The sequence below is a fragment of the Nilaparvata lugens genome, chromosome X (genome assembly GCF_014356525.2).
Source record: "Nilaparvata lugens isolate BPH chromosome X, ASM1435652v1, whole genome shotgun sequence".
Lineage (NCBI taxonomy): Eukaryota > Metazoa > Arthropoda > Insecta > Hemiptera > Delphacidae > Nilaparvata > Nilaparvata lugens.
The window spans coordinates 91061640-91088406 of NC_052518.1; the positions used below are offsets into that span (position 1 = coordinate 91061640).

A 26767-nucleotide genomic window follows, 5' to 3' on the forward strand; every position below is an offset into this window, starting at 1 on the left:
TATTTCAGCTGTTTTCTTACACTTAGCTTTCCTCAAAAAAGAAAGCATACAGAAAGTACATGATGACTAAGAGGCAGGAGGAGTACAGAATGTATGTTGAGAAAAGGAATGAGGCAAAGAGAACTATAAGGTTGGCAAAAACTAATTCATGGGTAGAATTTGGTCAAGATCTGCAACACCAACATGGACATGATAATGGTCGTTCATTTTGGAAAATTGTCAAGTGTTTAAAAGGAAAATATGGAAAGCAGATCAGAACAATAGCTGATGAAGAAGGAAAGTTGGTGTCACAGACAGAAGAGGTACTGGATAGATGGAGAAGATTCTATGAGGATAAGTTTCACAGGGATGATGATCAGAATGAGGATAATGAATATGAGCTCGAACAAATGATGGATGAGATAGATGGAATAACAAGTGGAATCGTTAGAGAAGAGGTAGAAGAATCCATTAAGAGGTTGAAGGTCGGCAAGGCAGCAGGAGAGGATGGTATTGTGCCAGAATTTATCAAATGGGGAGGAGATATATTGATTGATAGATTGTTGGATCTAATCAATGAAGCATGGCATCAGGAAAGAGTCCCTGTGCAGTGGAGGAAGAATATTATAATCCCAATTCATAAGAAGGGTCTTACCACTGAGTGTGATAACTATAGAGCTGTAAGCTTATCTCAGGTGGCCATGAAAGTGTACACTGGTATACTTGAGAGGAGGCTGCGGAAAGTGGTGGAAGATGATATAGAAGAAGAACAAGCAGCGTTCAGACCGGGCAGGCAGACCCAGGAGCATATCTCTTCCCTAAGAAGTGTGTGTGCCAAATTTCTTGAGAAGGGAAGGAATGTATACCTGGCCTTTTTGGACCTGAAGGCTGCTTTCGACACAGTCCCAAGAAACCTAATATGGAGGGTATTGAATAAAAGAGAGTGCCCACTAAGCTTATCAATGCAATTATTAGTGTGAATGAAGGAATGGTGGCAAGAGTGTGCATTGGTGGAGGAGTGTCAGAGGAGTTTGCCATGGAAAAAGGCGTGAAACAGGGTGACAGCCTCAGTCCTCTGCTATTCATTCTAATCATGGATGAAATACACAAAATATGTAAAAGAAGAACACAGAACACGCTGGTGGGTTACTGGAATATCAGGCCGATCGGTGCAAGAGCTCTTCTGTTCGCCGACGACATTGTCTTGATTTGTGATTCAAAAGAAAAATTGCAACAGGCAACAACTGAATGGGCAGAGGAATTGAAATCAAGGCATATGGTCTTAAATGTCAAGAAAAGCAGGGTGATGGCAGTGTCAAAAGGAATGAGAGATAATATGCATATTAGGGTGAATGGAGAGGAGATGGAACAGGTGGAGAAATATGAATACCTGGGTACAGTGATTTCGGAGGATGGAAGGATTGATAGGGAGGTGCTGAACAGAGTGAGAAGGGAGCTGTTGCCTACTATGCAATAAAAGACTGTATATTTGGAAAAAGAGAGCTTGATAAAAAGATAAAGAACCAGGTGTACAGAACAATAATAGAGCCATCATGCTATATGGAAGCGAAAGTTGGCCAATAAAATCAAGCCACGAAAATAAGATAAGGACTGTGGAGATGAAATGCCACAGAAAGACAGTTGGTAAGACTAGAAGGGATAGAGTAAGAAATACTAGAATAAGGGAAGAAGTGGGAATGAGAGATGTTGGGGAAAGAATAGAAACGAGGCAGCTGGTTGGTATGGACATGTACAACGGATGAGGGACGAAAGCAAGGCAAAACAGTTTGTAAATGTTAGAGTACAGGGAAGAAGAACGGTGGGGCGCCCGAGGTATTCATACGAGGATCGCATTGAGGAGATAGGGAGAAGAAGAGGGAAGACGGTTCCGGAGATGAGGAGGATGGCGATGGATAGGGATAAATGGAGGAAGTGGACCGAGGCTACCCCAACGCTGTAAGGCATACTGGGGAGAGACAAAGAAGAAGAAGAGAAGAAGAGCTTTCCTCACTTCTTTTGCATAGTTTTTCTTTAGACATTTGTATTTGACCTCACTCGAACATCCCTCACTAATTTAAATTCCTCATAAGCTTCCCTAACAATATTTCTTTGAGTAAGAATATCTTCAGTTATCCATTCATCTACTTTGTTTAATTTACTTTTTACTTTGACTTTTTTTATCGGACAGCATACACTAATGTGAAATCTTAGAGTATCAATGAATTGCTTATATTTGTAATTTAGGTTACAACTGTTATAAACACTACTCCAATTTTCTTGAAGCAGTTCCTGCTTCAAACAATTTATATTTCCTAGCTCATATTGCTGAATTTCTCTCACAAAAGTTTTTTTTCTGCTTGGATTCTGGCCCTGCAACTTAACATCTAAAATTTGATAGTTATGATCTGATAGATCTGAGCTACCTAACCTGACATTACAACCTTCTATATTTGTGAGGATATTATCAATAATTGTCTGTGAAGTTCGAGTTACTCTTGTATATTCGTGGACCTTAATTTCTAAATTATTCATATAATAATATCTCTAATATCCTCTGTCATTTTATCCTGCCTGGCAAAATCAGTATTGAAATCTCCTACTACTATAACATTTGTGAAACGAGCGGTTGTAATTTCCAAAAGTGTATAGAGCAGCTCACAAAATTTTTGCCAGTCTCCATTTGGTGACCTATAGATACCTAACACTGCTACCTCGAATCGATCATCAATTTTTAACCTTAGTCCTGTCACCTCTAAATCCATCTCAACAGAAAATCTCTCAACAAAATCCAGTTCATAAGTTTGGGTATGTTTAGCATTGCTAGTGAATATACATACACCACCACTTCTATGAGCTATTCTACAAAATTCTGATCTCAGTGAATAGCCTGGAATCCTAACTTGATTTATTTCCTTTATTTTTAAGCCATGCTCTGTGAAAATAACAATGTCAGTATCAATTTTGTTGCGAAGATACTGAATATTTTGATGATAAATACTAAAAACCTTACCATCTTGTGCTACTCTATCTCTAGCATTTGTAGCTATTTCCCTTTCCCTGTTTTGAGCCAATTTACTAAAAAATCGTTATTTGTTTTTTTGACTGTTTTTAAACCAGAGGATTGCAAACGGCTTTCAATCAGCTCTGCCAATCTATTACAAAAGATTACTTTGCCAGATCGATTTAGATGCAACCCATGATTAGTGAAGTTATGTCTTTTCAGCCTTTCATTTAGAAAACAAATCCCCAGTTGTTTAGAATTCTTATTTTTTAGGCTGTTGATTGTATTATGGATTGATTTGTTTGTCGAATTGATTGCTTCATTTAATTCTGGCCTATCAAACCTATTAGGAATAGTACTTATTATTAAGTTTGTTTTTTTGCTGAGTGGCACAATTTCCTTGATTTTTTCTGTTACTTGAGGAAGATGATTCAAGTTAGGTTCATTTATATTATTTGAGCCACCCAGTACAATTAGATAGTCATTTTCATCAAAGTCTTTAGTTTGTTCCCTAGCTGACTCTACAACTGCATTAATTGATGCACTTGGATTGAAAAAACATTGGACATCAATTTATTTTTAATCTTTTATCAAGGAGATCACTGCAATCACGTCCATGACTGGACGTCAGTAGCAGAACTCTCCCTTTCCTATCTTTATTTCCCTCAGCTATATTTTTGGTTGCTGTCTTCAAAACCTCACTGTACGTTTTATTTCGACCATTTTCAGAGCATTTCCCATAATTTAGGTTAGATTCTATTTTTTTGCATTTGGACGGAGGTTCTATCATACATTTAGTATTATCAAATTTAGATTTTAGTTTCTTTATTTCCTCCGACATTAGACTACATTGATTTTTTAGATTTAGCATTTCTTTTTTATGGTCTACATCTTGTAATTTTATAATCAGTTCCAAAGATTTAATTTCTTCTACCATCCCTAACCTTTCTTCCTCAGACGTTTTTAGAGTTACTTCTAATTGGTTTTTTAAATTAGTGTGGCTACTTTGTAGTTGAGCAACTTTTTCGGCTAAAGTAGTTTGAAGAACTGGGGTTTTTGGTTTTGGCGTTTTTGAATTTTGGTTTTGGGAACGCATAAGTACTCCCGCTATGTTTACATTTCTATTATTAACCTTTGGTGTTCTACTTGAGCTCATCTTCCTATCTAAGAAATTATATTACTTGCAATAATAATAATTGATTTATAAATGATAGGATTTTAATTTGGTTATAATTTTAGTCAAGTAAACTATCTATGTTTATTTTTAAATCTCGAAAACCTAACCTCAAACTAACCTCTAAACGGTGTTTGGCTTATTAAAATAGAATTAAGAATTAAAATCTAAAACAAAATGATAAAACGTGATCAAGAAACAATTAATAATGAAATAAACACAAAATTTGTACTTATCTGTGACTATTTATAACACAAAATCTTCCAAAACCCAGGAGCGAAATTATGTAGGACTTTCATTCACAACCTCTCAAGGTCAATCTCCTGGTCTCCTGGTCTATTGTGGTGGTGCAGCTGGCCCCTCTCCTGGTAGGCATGAACTCACTCCTTAGGAGCCGTAGGGAGCTATACATATACTGACTGTGCACTGTCAGTATTTTCAGAGGTTTGAAAATTGGCCGGCAGTGCCCCAGGTAATACGATGACGTGATGAGACGAAGAACTTTCTTATGTAGAAGGAGAATCCTTTTCACAGCTACCCGCATGGCCCCATAGTAATATTCCGTAGCTTATATGGCTATGGAAAAGCCCATTGTAGGCTGTAATTAAGAAGTTGGCAGGCACATGTTGCTTCAGCTTCCGCATCAAAAACGTCACCCTGGCCAGTCGATTCGAGTTACAACCCCTAAATCATCACATCATGAGGGGTTGAAATTCACTTGTACGTCAAAAGGTAGAGTATTTGACCAATAACCTGTCCTGGAAGTTACATTATTATATTTATTTATTTATTTATTTATTTATTCGTGGATACAATATTACAAATCATATAAAATAATATGATTGGGTAGGAACAACAGGCTTGGCCCAAAACTATTCCATTCCCAAATTTTGATAATGTTACATGTCCATAAGAATAGGTTATATCTACAACAGTCTCCAATTTATTGAAGGGTTCCCATACATATGACTCACTCTGTATACTAAAATAACCGGCTGTGAATTATCTAGCAAAATCGAAATCAATCTGAATATTACCAGAGCAATAATCCTGCTAGATTCAGTCTTGAGCATTTTTATTTTCAGACTGAAAAAATAGAGAGAGTTCTAGTGTTGTGCTTTTCAGAATATCAGTTATTGCTACAGTACAGTCCGCCCCTCACAAATAGAGCCCTGCTGACAATTTGAAGAAGGAGAATTATCTACTACGCAGGAACAGATCTGAAATTTGTGTAACTTACACATACATTTACCAAAAAAATACTAGATTGAAAAATTTCAGATCTGCGGATGCGTAGAAGATATGTATTTTCTTAAAATTGTCAGGCAGATATGATGAGCGGACTTGCAGATTATAACAACCAAAAATGAGAAACATATTTTAAGCACCACAAGGGAATCATGTTTATAACCTTTAGAGAATATAAAATATCCTGTGATTGAAATACAAATACAGTACGGTACAATATTTATGTTGTTTTCAAAAATTGACTATGACTTTGTGACAAGTGTTTGTCAGTTTGAGGGCAGGCAGTAGATGAAGCTGTCCATTGTGTGCCCATCCTTGCAAATTCATTCCGAGATAATAATATTTTTATGTATTAATTTCAATAGGTAGCTTGTTTCTAGATTGATAACTCAAATCAACTTGTAAGTTACAGTACCTACTTCATACCGTACTAAATGTATAGGCTATGTACATTTATTACACTACTCAGTATTTACTGTACTAAATGCTGTAATATTTAGTATTTGGTAGGTAGTTTAATAATACTCAACGGCTTGGCAACTATGATTATTCAAACATCAAAATAAGATTAATTTCAGATTTAGAGTGTGTAACATAAACAATTAAAACACCAGTCATAACAATTCCAATATCAAATTGGAGTAGGCCTACTCTTCCACTTCGAATAAATAAAGCTATCCATCTAAACTCTTGAAGCGTTGCCTTATTAATACTTTTAGATTTCCTATAACCTTCATGGGATATCTACCTTATGCACAAACCACAAATAATAATAATAATAATAATAATAATAATAATAATAATAATAATAAAATAATAATAATAATAAAGGAAAGAGTAAGATAGAGATCTAAAACTGTTGGCATAACCTCAGAGTCTAAAATGGTTAACTACAGAATGTCATTTCCAATTAGATATTGTGATTTAGAATACTTCTTACAATAGAGAATGACAACATCAACCAATAATCTTCCATTCAGATACAATAAGTTGAACACTCACCAAAATACACCAAATAATCCTGGAATCAGGATTCACTAGCTTTCAGTTGTCTCAACAACTGACGCTAATTGCCCACTAAGTTGGCACAGAGAAAATAAGATGGTAGATTGAGTTTTTCAAGTAACCAACTTCAACTATCATTGTTTCGTTCAAATTGGTAACATTTCTAAACAAATTCATTCCTCTTAAAAATATTCATTTACCTATATGATGAATCATGAATGATGATTGTATGACTCAACTTACTGTCTCAGTTTGGAAGACACAAATCATTAGTAAATTCCATTAAAATTGATTTATTAATAAAGATTAATTCAAGAAATTACTAAAAAGTAAATTATCATTCACAAGCCGGTAACCATAAAATAATAACCTACCTCCATGTCAGGAAAGAAAACCTTGAAGATCTATCGAAGTATTATCATTAATCAAGAAATAAGTTGTCAAACTAATCAAATAATCACTTAAAAATAAATTTTTGACTGAGTGTCAATTCCTTCTGAAAGCTAACCCATGTGTCAAAACAAGAACAGCTGATTTAATTAAACGTCAACTGCCTTCTAGATTAGAAGAGCTAGGACATGGATTGTCTTTTCATCATAATGATAATTATTTTATATGAATTTTATCAAGTCGAGGATCATTCATACTAGCATGTATTATTTATAGGTATAATTTTATATTTATCATATTTCTGTATGCCCTGCGTTATTAATAAAATCTTAGAACAGCTGCCTTTGTTTGAGGACTGGGCGCGAGAATTCAAATCCATGTAAGGGCTCAAACTTACCATGATAAAGTTGGAAGGTGTCTCACAAAATAATCATTTTTTTACAAAGACAACTTCAAACAAAGATATTTGATATCTATGGAATGGTGAAGAAGATAGTGATAATAGAGAACATTGTTTATTGTAGGCTTAGGACATTCCATCTCCTCTAATTTAGTACTGTATTTAGGCCTATAGTATTTTAGGTCTACAATGTGATCACAAAAACCACATCTAATATAGCCTACATGAACTATACCGTCAATAGAAGACATTATTTTTTATTTACCAACTTCCTTATACATCATGATAATTTTACTTTCAAATAATATACGCATTGTAAAATTTGGCTTCAAACGAATTTCTAGAATCAGGCGCATACCATAGGTACGGTAGCCTGAGTAATATTTTCACAATACCATATTTATTTATGTAAATTGATTATTGATGGTAGTACAGTAAAATAGTAATAGTTACTATTATAAAAATATCAATTTTATTCATTACTGATGACTATCAACTAATGCCAAAGATGAAGATCTGTCGATTTGTATTTGGCATAGTTTGGCCCAACTAAACAATACTGTACCTACCTACTTCAGTCAGTTATTTAAAATTAGACCGGATGGCAAAGGGCATATTATAATTTTATGCCAAAATGAGAACAATAATATTAATTTATGAGTGCAGGCCATTTGGAGCAGAGAAACCCCTATATATGGCCATGGATTCAACCAATTCATTCCAATCGTTTTTCTATTCAATACCTGAAAAAATGGAAACATTATCATTAAAGACTAACACTCTTGTAGCCAAATTTTTCATCATATAAATTTGAGTTTGTTCTTTAAACTACCAATAATAAGCATCTTTTTAGGCCTATCACTTTGTGTTCTTGTAACAAGAGAGAAGCAAAACATTTTTTTCAACTTGGTTATATATCAAGTAGATTATACACTAGAATTACCTATGTTTTTACTTAATTTTGAGGTTTCAGTATTGATCTCATCATAACTTTGATACAATATTAGGCTGATTTTTATTACCTTACATAGTAATTCATTAATTATATTTAAATTTAAATTAATTTAATTTTAGTAAATGCTTTCAATACAAATTTTACTTCATTAACATATAGTAAACACCAATTTGAATATCAGAGTAATAAATAACATTCCGGAAGACTTTATTAAGGATAAAATAAGAAAAACCAAATTGATATTAATAAAATCGTGGGTAAAGCAAAACTATTATTTTAACATTGAGAATTGAGTTGGCTGAATCACCAATTTTTGGCAATATTAATTGTGTAAAAATCATTAAAACTCCACAATTTTTATATTATTTTTCTGTACATCTATATTTTGTTTATCAAGTACTTGATTATTGATAAAATTCAACATCCATAGATTATCATCCATCAACAGAATTGCATCATTTGTACTGCTGTTATTAGATTAAAAGACGTATTTCTTATTTTAAGAATTTGTGGCTGGAGCTCAAGGCTTCTTTTACCAGTCACGCCAAAAACCATTGTAATTTAATGATTATTTTATTTGTAAAAATATTTCTTGTATTTGGCAATAAATTAATTATTCATTATTCATTTATAAAATATAAAATATTATGTCAATCATATAAAACATTAAGGTACGATACCGTATAGTCCAGGCAATAAATGCTCAAAAAAAGGTATAGAGGGAAATGTTTGGAAGACAATTTTTGACTCCGCAGTTCTGTTTAGGGTAGTAAGGAGGTAAACATATCAAAAGTCCTTACCCCTACCCCCTGTGCTAAGGGGGTGGGGTGGTTCAAAGGTACCATTTTTTCGTTTCTCACATATAACTTGTAAGATCAATATTGTAGGAAATTATGTAAGCTTTAATTTCTTATAGAATAGTCATGTCTGTAGAATGCATAATTTTCGAGTTATATATGAGAAACGAAAAAATGGTACATTTGAACCAACCCTACCCCCTGTGCTAAGACGGTGTTCAGGAGATAGGGGTGGTTCAAAGTTACCATTTTCGTTTCTCACATATAACTCGAAAATTGTGCATTTTACAGACATGACTATTCTATAAAAAAATAAAGCTTACATAATTTCCTACAATATTGATCTCACAATGTTTTCTACATCTCTCTCACTTCTCGAGATATCCGCTCTAAAAGATGTGACATTTAAAAAAAAACACATTTTCCTTCAATTTTTTGCTTTTTTTGCTCTTATAACTTTTTGAATATCGATGGGAAAAATCCATGCTGATCATGAGCTTATAGAGCATCAAATTCTCTTCAATTTGATGTATAATTTCACAAGTTTACGCACATCCCCACGACTGTTGCAGCAGCTTCAGTGTTGAGTGTGAGATCTTCAGTTATGCAGAAATTGACCAAATGACAAAGGAAATTGGAGAGAATGTTTTGAACACAATTTTTGACTTCGCAGCTTTGTTGGGACCAGTTAGGGGGTGAACATATCAAAAGTCCCCATCCCTACACCTTGTGCTAAAGGGATGAGGGTGGTTTAAAAGTTGCATTTTTCAATCTTTTGCTTACACGCTCATATCTTGAGAAAAATGCGTTCAACCGACATGACTAACTATTCAAAAATGAAACTTGATAAACACGACTAGTCTCAACACTTTACAACAATAATGCCCAATTATCGCCGAAACTGATTGTGTTTGATATAAAATATAATAATGGTACTATATTGATTTTCTATAATAGTTATTATTGTCTAATTTCAAATTACAAAATTTTATGTTTAACTTATGTTTACATCTAAAAAAAAGAAGCTTAACCTGCAATAGAACTTTATATAAGCATCTAACAATAATAGATGACGAACTTGTATGAAACTTAAATATTTTGAGTGTTCATGCAACATATTAAATTTTTCAAGTTACCATGTGAATACTGGTAGTATGTATGAAATAGAGTTTTTATCTGCCAGCAAACAGTGGACGTGTGAAGCGTGTAACAAGGAGAGAAGACTTAGTAGAGGTGAGCCCAACTCTTGTTTAGTTAATACGGAGTTTTCACTAACCACAACAAGTATGGGAATTACATTGGAGGAGCTCAAAGAAATCCTGGAAAAGCATAAGCAGGAAATACTCGACGGCCAGAGCAAGCTAGAATCGCAACTAAATAGATCAATTGAGATGTGCTTCGGCCTAATAAAAGAAAATTCTCAAAAGATAGCTGAACAGCAGGAGACTATTGTTGCTCAAAAGGCTATGATTGAGACACTAAAGGCAGAGAAAAAGAAATGCGAGTCGAATATGAGTGCTATGGGGAAACGTCTCAGTGAGATTGAACAGTACTCTCGAAAAAACACGCTGGAGATCTTCGGAATTCCTGAGAGCGCGACTGAGAGTGATGCATCACTCAAGAAGACCGTCGTCGACGTAGGGAAAGCGCTGGGGGTCGCCATCAAGGAGGAAGCAATAATCGCCTGCCATCGTATTCCAGCTGCCAATCGCCCTGACAAAGGTATCATTGTTAAGTTTCTGCGAAGAGATGAACCTGACGGGCTGCTCGCGAAGAGAAAGGTAAAAAGAGACTTTTCAACTAGACACATACCTGGACGCACGGATGACAACCTCATCTACATAAATATCTCGTTGTCTAAGGAGAGGAGGATTCTTTTTTCCAAAGCACGTAAGTTGAAATCACAGTTCAACTACAAATATGTGTGGACTGACAGGAATGGTAGGGTTAAAGTGAGAAGGGATGACGACAGAAAATCTAAGGTGATTGTGATTGATGATGAGAGTGAATTGAATCGCATTATAGAGAGGGAAACTTTGAAATGCGGACCTAATGATAGTTGAAAATTTTACAACTTATTTCAATTATTTATCATACAATGTCAGACTTAATTCAATGGTTTTTTCACAATGTCATAAAATGCTATCCTATGTTACTAATTTTATTCCTTGCCCTGCAAATATGTTGTATTGTATGGTGAACTTTTTAATTTCTCCTGGAATTCTCTATTACAAGAACTTAGCCTATACTAGTAATAAGGTCACAAGATGCATTGGAGTATGTGATTATGATTATGCAGAGTACTACAAGCATGCCCATATTATGTATGTAATAGGAGATTATGCATCTAGGCAGATCATCTTTATTTTTGATTACATATTTGTATTGAAATTTTTCTATATCATATTCTCATACCGTGCTGTGGTTCCATTGTTTTTTCTGTGTTATTGTTGTTTCATGTCCACATACACTAAATTTACTTCTAAAATTATTTTTGCGTTGATATTATAGATTATGCCAGTAGCAAAACTTCTTTGTTCAATTGAGGAAACAAATACATTTATTACAGGATCAGAAGGCATCTGCATATATCACCAAAATATAAGAAGCATGCACTCAAATTTCGACTTATTTCTATTGCATCTTAACAGCCTTTCTGTGAAACCATTAATAATTATACTTAGCGAGGCGTGGTTACAGCATGAGAAGGATGTTCTCTTATACCAAATAGATAACTACGAAAGCTTTTCCGCATTTTCTGCTTTGTCTAGAGCTAGTGGTATAGTGGCTTATGTGCATAAATCTGTTGTTGCAGTGTTGGGAGATTTCGCAATTCCAAATTGTGATTGTTTGCTTTTAAATTGTATCTATGGTAGTCTCAAATTTTCGGTTATGGGAGTTTATAGATTGCATATTGGTGATCGTCAGTTATTTGTTAATAATTTGAGACTCGCTCTTGAGAATATTCCAATAAATGAATTAATTTGTCTAGGAGACTTTAATATTGATATAGGCTCAAACGATATAATTGCGGATGATTATCTTGACTGCTTAAACAGTAATGGGCTCGAACAGTTGATTGATATCGATACTAGGGTAACAGAGATATCATCGACTTGCATCGATCATTTCTCTTATCGCTCTATCCGGGTCACTATCAGTAGAGTTGCCGTAATAGATAACTCAATCACAGATCACAGAGCGGTAATAGGCTTCTTGCCAGTTGGACAAATGAAAAGAACTTTGTGTGATTGTCCTGAAATAAATAAACTAGATTATCAGCTACTTTCTAATAACATCAGATCCCATTCATGGACCAATATACTCGAAATAGATGACACAAATACTGCATTTAACAAATTTTATGAAACCTTCAATAGTATTTTAAATAGATCCACAATTAAACGTAAACTAAAAAATAAAATCAAAATGATAAAACCGTGGATGACACCTGGATTGTCAAACAGTATTGCTGTAAAGGATAAATTATATAAGTTACATAAACGAATGCCAAATAATACCGCTTTAAAGAATAAATTCATAGCAATGAGAAATAACGTGAAGCAATGGGTAAAAAACGCAAAATGTAAATATTACTCTGACAATCTGCTTTTACACTCCAAGAACTCTAAAAAGAAATGGGAAATTCTGAAATCATTATTACCTGGTGAGAGCAATAGTATTCAAAATATACAGTTAAATGAGGATGGAACAATCATCAGTGATAGTAAAAGCGTTGCAAATTTGTTCAACGAGTATTTTATTGATCTACCTGAAAAACTCTCCCAATCTCTTCCACAAGTATCAGATGATATAGTCCAGCAGTACAATTACGAATTTCAAAGCGAGCAAAGTCATACGACCATCTTTCTCAGCCCGATTGATGAATGTGAAATAATTCAAACCGTTAAAAAACTCAAATTAAACGTCAGCTCTGGTAATGATGGATTAACATCAAGAATCTTAAAGGAGAATATCACTCACTTGTCCACTGTTATAGCATACTTATTTAATTTGGCGATAGTTGAAGGGCAGTTTCCAAAAATATTGAAAACAGGTACCGTAATCCCTATATTTAAAAAAGGGGATAGGATGTCCAAAACAAACTACCGTCCCATCTCACTCTTACCTACTCTATCAAAGGTGTTTGAGAAACTTATTAAAAAAAGATTAATGAACTTTTTAGATAACAACTTTTTCTTCTCCAATCAACAGTTTGGTTTCAGGCAGAATCTCAACACCGAGCTTGCCCTTCAACATTTCCTGCAAAATATATACTTAGGATTAAATAAAAAACAAGGTAATTGTGCTGCTGGATTGTTTATCGATATCAGTAAAGCATTTGATACTGTAAATCATGATCTTCTGCTACATAAACTGTGGCGAGCAGGTATTAGAGGTGCACCCTTGGAACTGCTTGGAACTTTCCTACAGGGAAGAAGTCAGGCAGTAAAAATTAATAATCAAATTAGTGACTTGCGTGATATCTGTCATGGGGTCCCTCAAGGGTCGGTCCTGGGACCTATATTATTCTTGATCTACATTAATGACTTATTCAATGGTGACTTTAAGGGACAATTAACAACTTTTGCAGATGACACTGCCTTATCATACAGTCCGGACCAACAGGACCAACTTGCTTATGACATGCAACAGGACTTGAATAAACTGTCATTTTGGTTCACTTGTAATAAGTTGGCAATGAATGTTCAAAAAACTAATTACATCTTGTTCAGTCTAAGTGGCAGTAGAAGTTTTCCTATGCCTATCTTCCTCCACGGATTTCACTGTAGGCGTGACTCTTGCAGTTGCCCTGTTGTGAAAATGGAATCCAATGTAAAATATCTAGGGGTGCTTCTAGATCATAACTTGAATTGGAAGTCCCACATTAAGTCCCTCAAGAAATCTCTTCAGTTCTACCTTAGAACAATATTTAAATTAAAGCAGATGTGCAATAAAAGTACCCTGAAAGAGATTTATTACGCATTTGCCCATTCAAGAATAAGTTATGGATTGAGTTGTTGGGGAAGTACATATTATTCCATTTTGGATCCCATTATAAAGCTACAGAAGTCTTTTATCCGAATAATTGCTGGTGTAGGATACAGGGATAGCACTTTACCACTATTTCAAGAATTCGAGATACTCCCTCTGAGACACATGTATATCCACAAGGTACTTAATATTTTCTACCTGCTGAGTGGGAATGATGGTGTAATAGTAAGCTATTGTGAGGTGGTGGAGGGCTCTCATTTGACGCGAGGAGTACTGAATCGCCATCTCCGAGGATTGAGACCTAACTGTACCCTTTTCAAAAAATCTTTTATGTTCCTCACCCCAAAATTTTTCAATCTTTTACCTATACACATCAAGATTAATTTTGGGTCCCAAAATAATAAGTATTACATCAAAACTAGCATAAAAAGATGGCTACTAAACTGCGATAGGGTTGGGGTGGAAATGATGTACAACTCCGTAATATAGTTCCAAAGGCTGTTCATTTATTTCCTTGTACACTGCGTATTACAGTCCCAAAGGATCCAATGGTAATTGAATTGATTATTCTAAATGATATTTGAGTACTGTTTAATTAAAAAAAATATATATATATATATTATATATATATATATATATATATATATATATATATATTATATATTTATTATTATTCTACGAGCCATTTTATATATGGTTGTTGTTGTATTATGTATGTTGTGGTTTCGGTATTCTAAATTTTTCAAACCCTTACCTTATTGTGCTTGCTAATTTTGACTTTTGTCTGAGATTTGCGTATCATGTCTTATCTTGAGCTTGTTGTTATTTTATTTTATGCATAGAATTTTCCACTCTTGCTGATTTATGTATTTCTGTCTTTATCAATTCATCTCAAATTAATTAATTTATTATTCTTATTGTATTTTTTCATTTAAAGAAAATAGGTATTGTATACACTATTTTAGATAGTTCTTAGTTTTATTTAGTTATATATTTTTCTCTCTTTCGTTTTCGTTTTCAATAAATATTGTTTTTTTCTGTCTCTCTGATGCTCCTCCATGCGGACGTGACTTAGTCACTTGCATGGTAGAATATTTCTGTATATTATGTGAAATTTCTGCAAGTGCAATTTTGTAATTATTTTGTTTTTTTTTTATACGGAAATAAAGATTATTATTATTATTATTATTATTATTATTATTATTATTATTATTATTATTATTATTATGTGCTTGTATTTTAAAATGCAACAGACCGATGGATGATTGAATTCCTTTTGCATTATTCTACTGAACCACAATTCTTAAGGTAGAAGAATCAATATTATATAAAATTTAATAAATTTCCTTTAATCAAACTAGAGTAGGGCTACTATAGGATACTTTTCAAGTCTTATTCAAATACAAAAGTTATAAATTAATCAAATGAAACTTTGAATTGAGACAAACATATTTATAATCAAATTATATACATGAAGGTACCGTACCAAAGAAATATCCTTTTTTCTGTGCTTGTGTTACTATTCAATACGTTACTTGACCTAAATAAACTAATTGGATTCAACAAGAATTTTTTTTAATCCAAGAAATGGTTAATTTCTCAATATTTTGATTCTGATGCTATTTCTTTCAATTTCTTGATGGCGAAGAAAAAGGATATCATCGACCAGGCAAACTGCAAGAAAAAAATTATTATTCAAATAGAGTTGAAGTTGATCAATGTTTATAGGATTAGGCTACGTTCAAAATTATATGTTCATGAATAGATTAACAACATCTCTAGATAGGTAATAATGAATAATAAAGAAATGCATATATATCAAATATTAATAAATAAATATATTATATTTTTATCAATGAAAGACTTACAGAAACAGAGCTTTCGTTTGTAAAAGTGAAACTAGGACTTTTGTAGGGCGCATAAACTATTGGAGACTGAGTTCTCTGAAATATAACTTTTAGACTATTGTAGACATTTTTGCTGTACATTCCACTTCCACTTTCAAAGCATTTATAGAAAGCCAAATTAGCCAATTTTCCACTCTGTAAATAAATAATTAATTATTATTGAGCTTCCTGTGACAAAAACTGATCTGAAGAAAAATATTAGAGCAAAAAATACAGAGACTTTTAGTCATTTCTCAATTTGGAAAGTTTGAACAGAATTAGAAATGTTTAAATAAAGATCAGTCCAGACATACAGATTTGGTATTCGACTTAGATCTAGGTAATAGGAAGTGAATCTCTAAAGATTGACTATATTCAACATAAATTTCAACATATAAACAGATACAGAGTGTTTGAATAAAATTATATCATGCAAAGCAAAATTCGATTAAAATGAAAAATGATCATAAGTTGTATAGCATGAGTTCAATGACAGGTATAGCACGTACCTTCAAAAACAGCTGATTTCCAAAAGAGCACAATAACAATAGGGTTATAACAGAGCTAACACCAAAATATCCCATCGACATTTTTTCCACAAAAATCATCTCTTCATCCTGAAATGAAAATGTAATGTTTATAATCCAGACTATAATGGCACTGATTCAATCACTTATTCACTCACTCACTGATACACAATGGACAGAACTATGCCGGCAATCTACTGGACCAGATAGCTTTCGTACATCTGCAGGCAGGTGTGCTCAAGCACAGACTACTTGGGGCATAGCCACATGTGGAGATGTGCAGACGATGCAGCACTTGGTGGAAGACTGCCCACTGTATTCCTATGAAGGGGGACTCAGGAGTATTCAGCTGGCGGATGAGCGTGCCATGTCATGGCTGGAGGGGACTGTGGGAAAGTTTGGCATCTGAACTCACAAACAGTAAGAGAACCCGACTAGACATATTTATGTTGAACATTAAAAACCTTATATGTACTTTTATTCGTTAGTTTGTCTATTTGTTGTTATTTGTGTATTTTATTACTGAACTGGGCCTGAAAAAACATAAGCATATATATACTGGACCAGATACATTCAAATTTGGCAGATAATTATGTTCAATTGGCCTTCTAGAGGAGCACCAACAAAGGATTTGAAAAAAATCTAAAGATACGCCCAAAATCTATGGGTCTCGCTCAAAACCTCGCTTTTCTATGGGCAAAATGGCCTTAGTCAAATACAAAAGCGTTCTAGTTGGACTTCTAAATTGAAGAAAAAAGAGTTACTATCAGACAGTGAGCTAGAATCTGTAGCTTCAGTATCCATATAATAGACTTATATGTTAATAATATTTATGTATTTATTTATACATTGATAGATACAATATCATTCTCAACGATGAATGATTGGGGAAGGAGCAACAGGCTTAAAGTCCAAAACTGTTCCTTTTCCAAATTTATATAGAAATATGGTAAGCGTATATATCTCTGGTATTATTTCAATAATAAACTCAATTTTCCAAGAGTGCGAGACTCGGAACGACTGACCGCTCTCTGTGTGATAGGCCTACACACCTTACAATATAGTTAAGCAATTTAGTACAAAACCCCGGGGGTTGAAAAATAAATGGCCAAATTTCTTAGGGGGTTTTAACCTCTTCTTCTTCCAACCAATAAGATGGCCTATTCCTATTTCTGTCTCCAATACACTGTACTGACTATCTCGGAATCTCCCGATCATAGGAAATTATCCTCGGGTCTCAATTTTTTTACCTTTTTTGTGTTGAAAGTTTTTCTTGTTTTGTGTTCCTATCTCCTGTTGAAGTTGTGTGCCTTCAAGGTATGATAGATACGTTTGCTCCAAAAAGTGAAAGAGTAACATAGAAGAATTCAAATTTTGAATAATTTTAACTTATAAAAGCTTGAGATTCTTGTAGAATATCATTCATCTTCAACCTTTTTTCAATCGTAAATTCAACAGTAATTATTCAGATCAATTTTAATTATCTGTTCCATCAAAAAAAATCAAATTTATTTGACCGACATTCATTGAACATTGAGCAATCATTTTTCAAATAGTTCAGCAGACAGAATGAGAGCATTAGAATCGGTCTCATGCACGGCATATAAAACGTTGAGCTCTGACTTAACTCTAGGCGAACAACTTCTGCTTCAAACAGTCTATACCTGGGTCAGATGTGTAACTCAATTACGTTTAGCTTCCACACTTTCGATGTATTTATTTGTAGACAATAAAAGTATTTTGATAAACTGCACTGACTTGTGCCCAATCTGTAATTTGCGAGAAGACGAAACAGTGGTCACACTTCTTAGTGCGCGGTCTCATGCACGGCATATAAAACGTTGAGCTCTGACTTAACTCTAGGCGAACAACTTCTGCTTCAAACAGTCTATACCTGGGTCAGATATGTAACTCAATTACGTTTAGCTTCCACACTTTCGATGTATTTATTTGTAGACAATAAAAGTATTTTGATAGACTGCACTGACTTGTGCCCAATCTGTAATTTGCGAGAAGACGAAACAGTGTAACACTTCTTAGTGCGCTGCCCTATGTATGCAGACGCAAGGAGGCAATATACTTACAAATATATTCAAAATGTAGTCAATGTCGAGGACCAATTAATGGTACCATTGTCAAATTTTAGCACACAGAAAATTAAGAACTTATATAGCTTTACACGAAGTGCGGTTAGAATTAGGGGATTAATAATGGACACAGCAGGTTGAAGATTTAAGTTGAAATGCCAGATAATTCAATTGTTTGTTTTTATTGTCACTTTTATTGTTATTAGGCCTGTTTTGATGCACTATTTTTGTTTTATCGTCATATTGTTATGGATAGTTAAAATGAACCCAATATTAATATCTGTTGATATGTTATCTATCGATGTGTTATGCAATTATTTTAATAGCAAATACAAATTTAAAATTTGTTAGAGACAGTTGAAATGAAATATTAGTATTGTTATCTATTGATATGTTATGCAATTATTTGAATAGCATGTAAAAAGTTGAAATATTGTTAATGTAAGAGCAACTCTTTGTATGAGCTAACGCTTTAAACAAATAAACTTATTTAGCTTTTCATTCAAATAGTTCAGATTTCCAAAAATGAGCATTATATTTTAGAATTGTTTGTGTCAAGTTGAAATAATTTTAATCAATTATAATTTTCTTGTTTATCCATCATGTGTAGGGTATATAGGTATGTATCCAAATTAGCTTTGATGAAAACGGAAGAGAAAGGTAAATTTTAATTGTTAACATGAACTTCCCCCCTCCGCCTCCCCCGCACTCCAAAGAAACCGTCCTGGAGTCACTGGCCCATATGAGATCGCGATCATATGAGATAGGTAATACGCGAGCTTTTGAGATAGGTAATCAATTACATCTGTGGATTGTGGTTAAATAAGACTAAGTTACTTGGTCTATGGGCAGGATATTGCATTAACGCTTTATCCTGTCCTCCAAAAAATTGACTGAAATGTTTAAAATTGAATGGAGCATTTAGTAAATTATTGTGAATGGTTGTGAGAAAGCCCAGAGGCGAGACAAACTCTGGCGAGAGTTTGGACAAGAAAGACATTCTAAAACACTTATTTTCAAGTAAATGTGTTTCAACTTATTACTACAGTCTGGAAAATGCCTCATACCACACAACTACGAATAATTCATAAACATAAGATTGATTTGATTCATGTATGAAGCCAAATAGTTTTACCAAGACGGAAATTTGTGTAGGAAAAAGCTTAATGTAGTTGAGCAGTTTCTCAACAGATAACGCTAACTTTAACGCTAAATAAAGTACATTGTACCGGAAATCAATAATGAAGATGTCTGTAGTCATTTCAAACTCATTCCTTCTGAGCCGGATTTCCCAATAGAAATTCTAGGCAGTACCTGTGTGCGTCACTTCCAAGGGGTGGCAAGAAAGTTTCAGTCGATATATTATTGGAAAGATTCGACCAAGTCAGTCAAATGTAGCAAAGTGGACACATCCCTATAAGGGTGATCCTGTATTTCAGTTCATCTATAATCTGCTTTTTGATCAACGTTTTCGTTTATTATCAAATCAAATCATTTAAATTTTCCACATTGCATTAAAAAGAATGTAAAATTACATAAATTCAATTATAAATGGAATACATCAATTTAAATAGAAAATGATACATTGTTATATTAATGTTAGTATACAGATGGCGTGGAATTCCCCCAAGAAGACTATACGTCTGTGAATAGGGGAGAGTTCTTGCATGAAAATAGAGTAGCATGTATCTTTATCTGTGCTATGTACTATTAGTTTTATGTTTTATACAACCAATATAAGTAAATATAACTGCTGTTTATAGTTTATTCAAAAAATACGTTATCAATATCAGAGCAGAGTTGATTATAAATTTACAAGTGGGAGAGCAAGGGAACCTAAGACCAGCAATGAAGCAAAAAAGTTATATTTTAATTTAATTGAGCTGGTAAGTTATACTAGATGTATGGTGAATGGAGCAGCTCCTCAGTTCCAATCCAGCCTATGCCAAAAAGCCACTCGACCAACCTACTTTTATACACCACGTCGCTGCAACCCTCAGCCTTCCTGATGACGTCCGGCAAATTCCTATAGATAATTTGAGCTAGGTAGTATAGTGGTTTGAGTTCTATTCCATGCATTAATCTAGGTTTTGAATATTCATGGTTGTTCCTGAGTCGTGTTTTGTAATTGTGTTGTATACAAGCAAATAGGTTTATTTTATGTTTCTTATATATGTGAGAATTGTTTTAATAAATAACTGTCTTAGATTGAGCACAGGGAAGTCCGAGAATAGCAGCAACATGGAGTATCTGGATTCTTTTTTCAGGATAGTTTTCATTATTATGCATTGAGTGACGGCCAGCGGCTCCAGGCAAGCGGATTAAACATCTCCCCAAACTATTATGCCATACTGCAATATTGTGTATATTAAGTGAGATAATCAAATAAACACTTCGAATAATTCTATGTTTTATTTATTTATAAAGAGGAAACAAATTCTATAAATACACACAAAACAATAATCAAGTAGTAATAATAATAGGAAACCAAACCAATAATCAAGAGCTCCCTTCGAAAATAATACTTGCCCATGGCTCTGTGCACAAGGACTTTGATCAATGCTTTAATGTCCTTGACACCCTCCCTACCACCACCCCCTCCATAGATGTCATAACGAAAGAATGGCTTTTATTTGGGTGCAAGGAGACACTTTCATCCCTAGTCGCAACAGACAGAGTGGTAGTACCCCAGACACCAATCAACTACATACCCAATTTCTAATTCAAATCCAATTGTATTCGATTTTCTAATTCTAATCTTATTTTTAATTTTCAATCTCTCAATTTCTATTATTTCATGATCAATTCCTTTCCTAATCCATAATCCAACAAAATTCCAAATCTGCAGCTCATGCCCTATAAAGATGGCTTCCCCTCAATCTGTAATCCTGTTGCCTCCGTTCACTCTCACCACAAACTCTGATGTCTCAACGGTCGAGATTTGAGTCACACCACTAGTCCGGGCGCAAAAAAGGCACTTCGTGGTCATTTTTCGGTAACAACCGTGGAAAATGTCTATTTCATCGTCAGGACTAGTAAAATGAGGAGCACAATGATGATAGCTCGAAATGACAGGCAAACACTTCTAAAACAAGATGACCGCCAAAATGTTCAGGGCTTTCTTTTATCGCTTGTATTTTGATAACCGTTCAAGATATTCCACCGCTGATTCTAAAAAAGTAAAAACTGAGGATATCGAAGAAAATGATTGATGAGGAAATGTGTGAGAGATCAGATGATGAGGAAGTTGAAAAAGCATTTGAGTGACAAGATAAAGTACCAGATAGGCCTATCACTAATTTGTATCAGTTGAGCCAGATCTATTTGATGATGAGCATGAATTTAGAGCATATTCATCATCAAATAGATCTGGCTCAAAAGATACAAATGATATCTAATACTTCATCTTGTCATTCAACGGCTTTTTCAACTTCCTCATCACCTGATCTCTCACTCATTTTCTTCGATTTCTTGAGTTTCTATTTTTTAGACAATTTTTATCTATTTTTGTATAGATGATGAAAAATCAGTATAGTATCACTTATGAATGGAAATGGCACAGCAATAAGTCTTTAAAATACCATGAATGATCAAATAGCAAATAAAGTCTATTATTAAAAATGCCACGAAAGGTACACTGCTCCAAACATTAAATATTGAATCAATGGAACATCTCACCATCATGCTTATGATATCAACTAATAGAGCATTGAGAAAAATTGATTCACAAATCTTGAGGAATGTACCGTAGGGCTGAAAACATCATAGAACATTTTTTCCCTAGAGAAAAAATATTTCCAGTGGGGCACTCAGTGCCTTTTTAGGCACCTTTGTAGGATTAATGAGAATAACAAACGGTGAGTTTTTAATAATAATCGATGCCAAACAATCAATGTATTGGCATAGAATAAACAATCTAGAAGTATAGAAGTTTTCTCTGGTATTGTCAAAAGAGTTTCGTTTTTCACATTATTGTATTGATAGAGTAAGAGGAGTTGATGATAAAAAAACAGTGATACTTTGAAAAATTCTAATATTTCTTAATCTATTTCTTAATCTATTTCTTCTATATTATCTGAAATATATGATTTTATAGACTGTCTGATGGATGGAAATGCCTATTTCCACAATGGATGCTTTTGTGATAGTGAAATAACTATTTTCACAGATATTAAAGAGATGTATTATATGACTTGGCAGAGAATAAGAAACGTATGGAAATGAGAGATTAATGTTCCAAAACAATGCATCAGCATTACAATGTCATATACATGTTTAACAGGATTAGAATTGGAGTGTCATTAAACTAGCCATTTTATATAGCATAGTAATAAATATAGTAGATGGCTAGACATTCTTTTAGTATGAAGACGCTGTTCAAAAAATTTGGAGATGGCGCCATTCCTTGAATTGAAAAATTGTTAGTTTATATAAAAATTAAAAAATCAAAATACCCGTTTTTAACATGATATTTTTATTATTCGCCACATGTTTCAGATATAAAGCAATTTTCAAGTGAATTTGAAGTGATTGCTTTATAGTGGAGACAGGTTGTGAATAATGAAAATATATTATGTTTATTTTTATATAAATACAATAGGATATTAATATATAACATTGTTCGTAGGTATTTGATATAGAAACTTGTAAATATGTAAAAGAATGCAATTAAAGAATTATCCGTGTATTTATGACGGATCTTACCATGGTAACAGCAAATACAGTGAGCGCAGAAAGAGTAGTTATATTAACTAGATAGAATGCCATTAATGGAGAAAGGGCTACTATTAGATCCTCATTTAACCTAGAAATAAAATTTTCAATTAGTTCAATAAATTTGTAATACTAAGTATGCAATACTTGATAAACTCAATAAGTGATGAAGTTAATAATTAATGCATTTGCCAGTCAATTAATGAATCAAGTCTGAATGATTCTTATAAAAATGGGGTTCGTTCTCCGTGAATTGATAGAAAAAAAATACTGGTACAGTCCGAATAATCATGATTTCTATATTTTTCCCCTGGCTTAAGAAATACCTTATAAGAAATCCCCTACCTTTATAAGAAATGTGCTTATAACTGAATGTGGAACTGGTTTTTTGTAAATTCGTGAGTCGAATACTTGAACACCGTAGCTAATCTTGTTTTAAAAATGAGATCTCAAATTTTGTTAAATGTAAAAATACAATTGACCTGGAAATCACTCACCTCAAAACCTTCTGATGAATCTTCACCCAAAGCTTGATTCTTTCTTCGACAAGCCTTGATTCCACATTGAAGTGAACTTTCCTTTCAATTTCATCATTTTCAAGCTCTCCAACCATATGTTTCTCAGCACTCTTGAGGTTCCTGTCTTGAGCATCCGAAAATACTTTCATGAGAGTCATTTCAATGTGATTGATGTAAGTCCTTGAGAGCGCCATCAAGCTTATAAGGAACCATTCAACTGCCGCCTTTCTGGTGATTCCGAGCTGGATACTGATCATACATGTGACCTGAGCGATTTCGAAGTTGGGAGACTGGTCGAGATTGGGAATGATGGTGTCAACAGTCACGTCTCGTTTGCCATCCATGCCAAACAATCTCAAACTTCTCGCCACACCGATTGCATAGTATGTCATGGGACAGATGCCAGTGGTCAATGGAATTATTGAAGCACATTTGTAAACGACTCGGTTTTCGGTGTTGAGCCTCTCCTTGAACGTTCTTCCGTCATCCAGGGGGTCATTGAGGCAGTCGTTTGTGATCTCGTTGAAGCGTTTGATTAATTCTTGCAGTTGTTTGGTGTAGAACGAATAATAAATGGACACAGCGAAGCCAAACATGGTGCAGTAAGCGGCGTCAACATCCACCAAAATACGATGAATACTTGTTTGCTGCAGTACCACTGATAACGACATCAGGAAGAATACAACTATCTGATAGGTGTTGAGAAAAGTTGAGTAGAGTGAGAAGAGAGTGCTCGGTTTGCGAGGTCCTGGGACAGTGAGGCCCAAAATAACACTATTTCTAATGTTAGCTCTGTGAACGTCATAATGTTCCAGATTTTCCATTATTAAGCACCTACCTAGATAAACTTCTTTCTTTCCTTTATTTCTTTCTCCTGTTATGGTGATCTGCAAAAGCAGCATAATCAGAGGAAAAGAGATTCAGTAGCTATAAATTCACAGATTATAATACCTACTTATAGGTAAATGTATAAGGGTTAATCATAAAGAAAAGTAAATCTAAGGTTGGTTGAAATTTATAATCAGAGATATTTATAGTGATGCAGCTAGAACGTAGCATTATGTAAGGAGGGAAAAGAACTATGATAGCAAAAGAGAATAATAACTAGAACTTTAATTAATTGGTATCTTTCGGTTTTACATGATTGAATATGATAAATATTAATTTTTCTCTATTCCAAAAAGTAAAATATATATATATATATATATATATATATATATATATATAATATATATATATATATAAATAAATAAATTAAGTGAATGTTCAAGTTTAAAAATCAAAATTAAATTCAAGGTTGGTTGGAATTTGTTATTACATTAGGCTATCTGTTCTATATTCTACATATTCTATATATATATTATAATATTAAATAAAAGCAAAAGTGCTCTACAAAAACCTCTTTGAAAGTCACTTTTTCTTATTTCTAGTGGTAATTTATTGAAAATTTAGTGCCCCATAAACAGGTATGAGTGCTTAAATCTTTTTATATATGTGCTGATATTTCTTTATTATTTCTAAATCTATATAATCATCACATTTGGGTAATCACCTATCAATCAGTGCTATAGATAGAGGTTTTGCGACATGAGCTAATTGAAATAATTATATTTTGTTGATAATGTATTCCAGTTTAAATACAGTATTTAATTTAACACTGCATTATAATATGTTTGGAGTGGATCTTTCAAAGTAAATTTCTCAAATTGATGGGGGTGCTGGTATTTCAACTCATATAATATATATATATATATATATATATTATATATATATATATATATATATATATATATATATTATATATATATATATATATATATATGTTGCATATGTTAAGGCATATAGGAATTTAATTTGATGATTCCTATGTTGAAACTGATTAAATGGAACTAAATGAATGAGGAATTAATTTTAATGTTGAATGACAAAATTGAACTTTTGATAAATATGAAAATAAAACTGTTACAAGTGATAAACAAACTATGCTAGTTGAAAACATCACAGGTGGCAATCAGATGATTCACCACACGCACATTAATGCATATATACATTTCAAAGCATATATAATAGGCTACCGTACTTATAATGATAAATGTTAACTTCTACTTGGCTTTCATTATTGAGCAAGTATCTTGTTCAATTAATATTAGAATCAACTTGGTACTGTTCAATGATTTATTCTGCAATTTACTGACTTCAACTTCACTCTGAATATTACAATAACACTTTTTTATCACTCACTAATCTGAGAATTTTATTTCGTTTTCAGATATAGTCTTCTTTGAAACTCACCTGGAGAGAATTTTATTTCCAAATGTACAAGTCTGGCAAGAGCTTCAAGTATGTGGTTCAAGACTTGAAGTAAAATCTCTGGTGAAATGATGGTTATTTGTAGGTACTGAAAGATCACTAAAACCTTGACAGAGCTATATAAAGCTTTCAAAGTCCACAAATAATTGATTCTCAACTCAATTAAATTGAAATTAGTATTTTTTTTGATAGGTTTTCTTTACAGTATTTCCAATTCTGAAAAATATAATAGGTAGTGAGACAATATTATCGACCTGCTTCATCAATCATGGATATTCTTGCAATGTGATTATCTGATGAATAGAAGATTCAATAGGAAAAATTATGAAGAATACTTTATGAAGATGAGCTCTACAAAGATGGTTTGATATTAATATTATGTCAAATTAGTTGGCAATTTGACTGCAGACTATAAGTGACCACAATTCGTGATTAGACTACACCCGATTAGTGTCAATTAGAGGAAGTATTTTAGAATAGAGAAAAATCAACTGGTCATGCAACCATTATTACCTAAGCTGTTATAAGAAAATATAATTGGTCATGACAGTATAGTCCAATGAAATTGACAATTGGAAAGTAATTGTAGAGGAAAAAGAAATTAAACTGAATATTGGTAGCCTAGCATTAGTAGTTAATCATATATCGATTTCCATTAAAAATTCTCTTGACTCATTACATTAATTATAAATTGGACGATACATCAGTTGAAAAATTCATGTTTAGAATTTATTGTCCGAGAGTAGTGAGGTCTACGTTTCAACTCGACCGGATTTTCTTTG

At 33.3% G+C, this 26767-nt stretch overlaps 2 protein-coding genes across 3 annotated transcripts in view; both read right to left on the minus strand.

Moving 5' to 3' along the window:
• The window catches only part of LOC111043950 (UDP-galactose translocator), a 49353-nt gene extending 42424 nt beyond the window's left edge, over positions 1–6929 (minus strand). The window contains exon 1 of one of the 2 annotated variants that reach the window (XM_022328995.2): positions 6782–6929. In XM_022328995.2, the coding sequence (XP_022184687.1) occupies positions 6782–6787 (6 nt within the window). In that variant the 5' untranslated portion in view covers positions 6788–6929. Of the gene's footprint in view, positions 1–6404; positions 6515–6781 lie in introns of those variants that run through there. The other variant, XM_039442657.1, reaches the window with a different exon arrangement.
• Positions 6930–15335: 8406 nt separating this feature from the next.
• On the minus strand, positions 15336–26054 carry LOC120354823. The gene is made up of 6 exons (XM_039442658.1): positions 25968–26054; positions 23655–24562; positions 23149–23248; positions 16340–16447; positions 15813–15986; positions 15336–15618 (listed from the first exon to the last, which is right to left on the minus strand). Exons 2-6 carry the CDS (start codon positions 24497–24499, stop codon positions 15544–15546), a joined length of 1302 nt encoding a protein of 433 aa, XP_039298592.1. The 5' UTR covers positions 24500–24562; positions 25968–26054; the 3' UTR covers positions 15336–15543.
• Positions 26055–26767: the final 713 nt, after the last annotated feature.